The sequence below is a fragment of the Branchiostoma belcheri genome, unplaced genomic scaffold (genome assembly GCF_001625305.1).
Source record: "Branchiostoma belcheri isolate BF01 breed outbred unplaced genomic scaffold, Haploidv18h27 scaffold147, whole genome shotgun sequence".
In the NCBI taxonomy this organism is placed as follows: domain Eukaryota; kingdom Metazoa; phylum Chordata; class Leptocardii; order Amphioxiformes; family Branchiostomatidae; genus Branchiostoma; species Branchiostoma belcheri.
Genome location: NW_017802902.1, coordinates 517,442 through 524,890, shown reverse-complemented (window position 1 = coordinate 524,890; position 7,449 = coordinate 517,442). Strand labels below are relative to the sequence as shown.

The following is a 7,449-nucleotide window of genomic DNA, read 5'->3' as shown; positions in this document are numbered from 1 at the left end:
TTCTTGTTTAACAAGTGTATTACAGGTTACTGAGAACGTTCTAAAATCACTAAATATGATCCTTTCGTTAGTTTGAATCCAAAACAGAAATAATCTACATTTTGTGACCTCAAGTAGGTCGACCTTAAGCGACGGTCACAACTCGCCGTACGTGCTTCTGCGTGCTGTCTACGTGCAAAAACGTGGGCAAACGTACGGCATCCGTGCGTGGTGAGTACCGCCTCCGTACGGAATCCTACGGATTTGGGAGCACGCAGACACGCCGTAGAACCTTAAGTGCATGTAATACTTTTTCTACGTGCGGTCTGCGGATTTACCACCCGTGCGTGCGAGTACGTGCGACGCGCGTGCCCCGTACAGCCTATGAGCGTGCAACGTACGGACTCCGTGAGTCTAACTTCACTATTCTCAGCTGTACGGACAGCGCACGAAGCACGTGAGTGCCACGCACGGTGCTTGCGTCATCCGTGCTTACTCCTCACTTCCCAGTTGACCTGCTCAATGACCACGCAGAACACACGTGCACCATACTAGGTGCTCCGCACGTGCAACGCACGTGCAACGCACCTGATTTCTACAGTAGATAAAGACGACTTTACGGGCGACTGCCAACTCGTCTCCAAGATGCCCAGGAAGGCTCAAAAGAAGTCTACCAGACAAGATCCAAAGAAACGGGCCGCGGAAGACACCAGGGCGGCTAGTGATGATGAAGTTAACAGGAGGTACACGCACTTACAACGTGCGAGTGAGTAAGGAAATCGTGCGCACGCCGCACGTGTAGGTACGGCCTGTACGCGGCAACGTGGCAATCGCACAGAGATCGTACGTTGTAAGCACGTACAACTCACTTACCACTTGCGCAAAGTACGATGCACGTAACCGCTGACGGCCAGGCGTGTCGTGCAGACCGCGTACGTACACCTTGCGAGTGAAGTACTCCCTCGGCCGGCCACCCTACGTTTGCAGAAAAAACGTAGCAGACGTAGCCACGACAAGAACGTACGGACAAAAAGCACGCACGGCGAGTTGTGACCGTCGCTTTATTGGCCAACTTTCCATTTTTAAGCTTGTAGCAGTGTAGCAATTTACCAGATGGTTATGCAAAATTTTTATTTCTAGAATAAGTGAAACTTAACATTAGAACCCTGTTACAGCAAGTACTACGGAGGAAGTGACAAATAAGGTTATTATTATGGCTTCACCACACCACGAATGAAACCGTATTGTTTTTGCTGATGATTCCCCTTCTTCTCCTTCTCCTCCTGCCATTTCTATAAATGGATTCAGCTTCTTCATTTTGGGGCCTAAGGACCTGAAATTTGGTATGTAGGTATGGTTGACAAATACCCCCAGGCGTTTTTTTTTTAATTTTTGTGATACAGGCTTTTAGAATGGTTTTATTTGAGAATTTTGGCTGTGTTATAGCAAATGTATTACTGTGTCAGTTGGCAGTGTTACCGCGTTTGGGCATGAGTCATCACAATGGAATGCAGCTTTCCTCTATTCTTCTTGCTATTTAACTGGCTAACTGGCATACCTGGCATAACTTAATTAATACCTGCTCAGAGCCATTCCATACTGACAGTATATCTGTATTCAAGTGTTTTGGTATTTCAAGCTTTCCTGCTCCAGCATTGGAATGCGGGGCATGATCACTTCTTTCTATCTTGAAAATCAACAGGTTGCATTATACAATTAAAAATCCTAACCTATAATGTAGGGAATAGCTAGCCAACTGTTGTAGTCTTAGTTGTATGTTACTTCATATTATAGTTATATCAATGTAAAGCATTGTTTCCCTTGTGTTTCTCATTCTTTCCCTGTCATGTCGTAAACTGTGGTGAAGCCATTGCTGTATTTGCTCCAAAGCAAATGTTGGCCTTTCTAGTAATAAAGAACGATTTTTCAAATAAAATGGAATGGAGTTAAAACTGTATTATTGACTATTCTGACCGTATTTGAACATTTTACTTGTATTTTCGAGTTACGTATTTTTGCTCTGATGTATGTAGAATTTCGAGATAAAATTCTTGTCTGCAATCTCTCCCCCCCTCGTCTAGCATAGATTTAAACTCTTGCCAAAAAATTTTCACTTCCTTCATGTACTTTTCTGCAGTTTTCTTATTGGGACCATTTTCTCCCTCAACCCGTCATAATTTTTTTGGTATCAACTACAGATCATTGCCCCTCTCTATTCCTTTATCGCTTAAGCTTGTCCTGTCTGATGGGAGAGTTTTGTGTGATGCTAGGCTAAGACAAGTTAGGATTGCTTGTCAAATGGCGCGTCAATGGCGCCATTTATTAATCTATTTTCATTAATATTAATTTATTATCATTTTCAAGTAAGCTGTCCATTGGCTATTGAAAGGAAAGTCACATCAACAATATTGTCTTGAATTTTATTGTATTGACCAAGATTTACCTAACCTTCTGCATGTGTTTATTTAAATGATTTTTAATGATTTGATCTATTCAAAATTAGATCGTAATTTTTTTCGTAATAATTATAAGTAGAAAATTAGGAAAGACAGATTAGGGACCTGGCGTGTTAACGGTTTTGTTCTAATTGCGGAAGGCACTTTTACATAATCTAATCCTTGTCAGAACTGCTGCTATTTTGGGATGGGAGGTATTGTCCCTATAGATAACTTTCATCATCTTTAAGGACTCTTTATAACACCACATGGCTTTAATGTGATCACCGAGGTTTGTCCAACATGCCCCAATGTTTTGAAGTGAGACAGCAATGTTGTGGTGTACTGTGTTTTCCCCATAAATAGCCTTATACATGTTCAAGGACTCTTTATGATAACTAATAGCTTTTCTCTGATCTCCAAGGTCAACCCAACAGGCCCCAATGTTGTTTAGTAATTTAGCAATGTCAGGATGTGGCTTTGTTTCGCAGTAGATGGCTTTCATCATCTTTAGTGACTGCTCGTGATAACTGATAGCTTTTCTCTGATCGCCAAGGTCCCTCCAACAGTTCCCGATGTTGCTTAGTAATGCAGCAATATCTGGATGTGCCGTTGTTTCGCCATAGATAACTTTCATCATCTTCAATGACTCTTTGTAGTAACTGATAGCTTTCCTCTGATCTCCAAGCTCATTCCAACATGCCCCAATGTTGTTTAGTGATTTAGCAATGTGAGGATGTACAGTTGTTTCCCCATAGATAGCTTTTCTCATCTTCAGTGACTGTTCAAAATAACTGATAGCTTTCTTGCTATCGCCAAGATCGCGCCAGCAATTGGCAATGCTGCTTAGTGATGTAGCAACGTCGGGGTGTGCTGTCGTTTCACCATAGATAACTTTCGTCATCTTTAGTGACTGCTCGTGATAACTGGTAGCTTTCCTCTGATCCCCAAGCTCACTCCAGCTCATTCCAATGTTCATTAGTGCCAAAGCAATATCGGGATGTGCCGTTTTTTCGCCATAGGTAGCTTTCATCATCTTCAGTGACTCTTCGTAATAACTGATAGCTTTCCTCTGATCGCCAAGCTTTTTCCAACATACCCCGATGTTGTTTAGTGATTTAGCAATGCCCGCGTGTGGTGTTGTTTCGCCATAAATATCTTGCATTCTTTTCAATGCCTGTTCGTGATAACTGATAGCTTTGTTCTGATCGCCAAGATCCTTCCAACAGTTCCCAATGTTTACAAGTAATACGGCAGATACTCGACGCATTTGGGTGCCTACAGAAATAGTATCTTCAATGGCCCTTGCCCGTTCGTAGTAGCTGATCGCTTTCTTAAAGTCACCACGTCCGTAAGAGACAATGCCTAGTTCAAAAAGTAATTCCAGCTGCTTTTCCTCATCACCATCCGCCTCTTCCAGTGCTGCCTCCAAGTGACGTTCAGATGCGTCTAACTGCAACACCTCCTCGGCTATTTGACCCCTTGTTTGAGATGAGGTGTCAAAGATGGCTGTTTTGAATATCTTGGACGTCGCATTTGTGTTTGTGACTGTATCTTTAATGCATCTTTTTAATGGAATGGAAGTATAGTAGTACCTGAACAACATTTTAGAATCTGGTATGTAAAACACTGACTGGACGAAGGTGTCATCTACGTCATGTTTGTCCAGTTGGACTTTCATCTCCGTGAGAGGAGACAGTCTGTCATTCTGTCCTCCGTTGGCAATGTACGTTCTTAACCGTAGCTCCGCTGAGATGCTGATCAGTACAGTCAAGTGGTGGGCATCTTCGAGACTGATCCGTTGTGTCTTGTGTAACTCTTCTATTGTTCCCCACACACTGGGGATCGTAATACCACAGCAAATACTTAACACATCAACGGCCACGCTGGGAAAACGGTAAATTTCCTTCTTGACATTTAGCAGTTTCCCTGTTAGTTCAATATTTGAGGACGACATCTGCTGAATATCATCTTCAAATGAAACTGTCAACCTTGACATTACAGGGGAACGCTCTAAGGTTTCATTGACTCTGCTAGTATAATCATTCACCAAAGACGCATCTCCTGTTAAGTAGGTTACCCGTCTGAGAATATCTGACAGGTGATAGCCTTCCGCTAGGGCGATTTGCAGATGCTGATATTCGGCCAATTTGGCGGGAGTCTGGACGAGACTAACTGGAGGTTTGCGTTTGGTTTCGTCTCTTCCAAACGGAGTCTTCGAAGCCCATGGCATAAAGCCGTCGAAGGCGAAGCCGCGAGGTGTGACGGAGTCGAAGAACCATTCTTTCTCTGGGTCTTCTGAGAGAAAGTCGTTGAGTGACGGGATGGCCATGGCTGGGAGGATGGTTTCCCCAAGGTTAATGACTTTTAGATGTAAGTAGTGTGTGAGATTTAGGAAGTACCTCCGTGCATTATCATCACCCTTCCCCTCCTCAATTAGAATGGCGAACTCTAGGTCGGAGTACGGCGTCACCAGTTCTGTGGCCTGTGACCCCATCCCGATGAAAGCGTACTTACAGGGAGGAGGTCCGAGTTTGGCCATGCATTCATCTGTCAATGTTTGGATAAACTCTCGTCTTTCAACTGTGATGCTCTTGAACAAGTCCTTGATTGCTTCAGCTCGTTTGATCTCTACCTCTCTCACGACGGGATCGTCTTCATCATACTGATAAGGGTTGTGCTCCTGATGAAATGTTTCGAGCTGAGATTTTGCACAGGCACGTGAGTTGTACAGTTCCTTTCTGTGATCTAACGCGCTACTATACGGGCACGGTTCACAGTCAAGCTTACAGGTGTTTCTAAGAAACTGCCTTTCTGTTTCCTGCAGTTTTGTAACCATGTTATGTTTGTCCGCATCTGTTCTGGCCATGGAGGCGTTATACAGAGCTGCCGCCTGTGTGAATTTTCTACCTTCTCCTGTCCGCTTACCTCGCTCGACGTAGACGTCACCCAACCTGCACAGACAGCCGGCCTCTTTAGCCTTCTTGGATTTACTGCGATCTGTGAGTAGGGAGAAAAATTATATCAATTAGATATGAATCAACTGCAACAGATATATTTAACTTAGTGCCAAGGTCATAATGTTTTTATTCCAACTGACGGAGATACATCTTTAGAATACAATTACAGTGTTAACCATAAATAACCACGACTAAATGCTACATGCATGTGCCAGAATGGGTATAACAGACCGTGAACAAGCTTCAAGGCAGCTGCTAGGTTCTGCTCTGCTGCGTCCAGATCCCAAATACTCACGTCACGGTCTGCCGTCTGGATGTACCTGCGGTAGGAACTGAACAACAAAATATGTTTCGAAACAAACATATATACATGTACTTCGATGAAGCATAGGCGCTAGGCCACCGAGTTTTTGTTAAAATGATCTATATTGTTTTGTAAACTATAAAAAAAATACATGTTATGTGGTGTCTACTTACTCAGTCCTTTGCCTTCACAAAACGCAAGAATGAACATTGAAAGATTCCCGAGAATCATACACTGAACACATAACACCGTGAACACGGTCCGTTGAAAGATTCCCCTTACCCTCAACCACTGTGAACATGGTCACGGTTGAAAGATTCCCCATACACTCAGCACATAACATCGTGAACACGGTGTTGACAGATTCCCGAGAATGGTACACTCAACACATAACACCGTGAACACGGTCCGTTGAAAGATTCCCGAGAATCATACACTCAACACATAACACCGTGAACACGGTCCGTTGACAGATTCCCGAGAATCATACAACACACAACACCGTGAACACGGTGTTGAAAGATTCCCGAGAATCATATACTGAACGCAAACATTGTGAACACGGTCCGTTGAAAGATTCCCGAGAATCATACACTCAACACAAACACTCAATGAACTCAGTCTACAACCTGACGAGGATTCCAAAGAACCATACCGAACATATACCGAAGTCTCCCGAAGATTGCCGAGACCCGAACGGCGACTTCCGAACGCTTTATCTTGGTTAGGTACTAGTTATACACTAGGTGGGAAATGCCATTTCAAAAGACCCTATTTTCTGCGAAATGCCAAAAGGAAAATAAACGTTTTGATACCATGTATAATTAAGGGGTAACTATGTAGCCATGTCAAGTTTATTGGGATATGGTATCTTATTTTAAAGAAGATATGAAGCATTTTGTAAAGTCCGATTTCCGGCGAACTGCGTTACCAGCAGTACCATCACTGGCCGCTAAGGTCGCTGCTGCACACGGTAATGACATCACCACTAGCCAATCAGACGCCCGGTAGTCCCACATTTCCCGCGCGGTTCTAAAATGGAAACGCACACAACTGGCTACATCACCCGACATAAGTCCTGAATATGTAGTGTCATGCTACTCTAAACACGTCCACAAACCCCGTCGCGACATGTTTTCATTTCTATGTCTCCCAGGCACGAGTCCTAGCCTGGGTGCCAGACCCATAGCACACTAGACACGAAGTATCTCAGTGAGCAAGGGTCTGGCCGGATCAGATAGACCTGCCATTCGAACGCTCAGTATTTGAGCGTAAGGCCCCATTGGTGGCACAGCAGGAAGAAATTTTACACCTCTGCTATGATTGGTTAAAACCTCCCAGCTGTATCTTTGAATCTTCCACAGTGGCCATTAGCAGATGAGATAAAACTGTAGATAAGGTGTATTTTGTCCTGGTGTGTTAGAGGACTGTCACCCAAACAAACAGAAAAGCGTTACGGCAGCCCTATGTTACGACAGCCCTATGTTACGACAGCCCTATGTTACGACAGCCCTATGTTACGACAGCCCTATGTTACGACAGCCCTATGTTACGACAGCCCTATGTTACGACAACCCTATGTTACGACAGCCCTATGTTACGACAGCCCTATGTTACGACAGCCCTATGTTACGACAGCCCTATGTTTTAACGCCCCTTTTTTTTCAACGCGATTATGGCTATGTTCAGACACCAAATGATAAATTGTAAATGTATTGAGTGTAATGATCTGGAAGAAAATTTTTCCGTAATATATTGTTACTGAAAGAAA

The 7,449-nt window shown here is 43.7% G+C and overlaps 1 protein-coding gene across 1 annotated transcript; it reads right to left on the bottom strand.

The window, feature by feature from the left end:
• Positions 1–1,148: 1,148 nt before the first annotated feature.
• LOC109465078 lies at positions 1,149–5,632 on the bottom strand. Its single transcript, XM_019762220.1, has 3 exons — positions 5,606–5,632; positions 3,676–5,414; positions 1,149–1,160 (listed from the first exon to the last, which is right to left on the bottom strand). Exons 2-3 carry the CDS (start codon positions 5,281–5,283, stop codon positions 1,149–1,151), a joined length of 1,620 nt encoding a protein of 539 aa, XP_019617779.1. The 5' UTR covers positions 5,284–5,414; positions 5,606–5,632.
• Between the last annotated feature and the right edge of the window lie 1,817 nt (positions 5,633–7,449).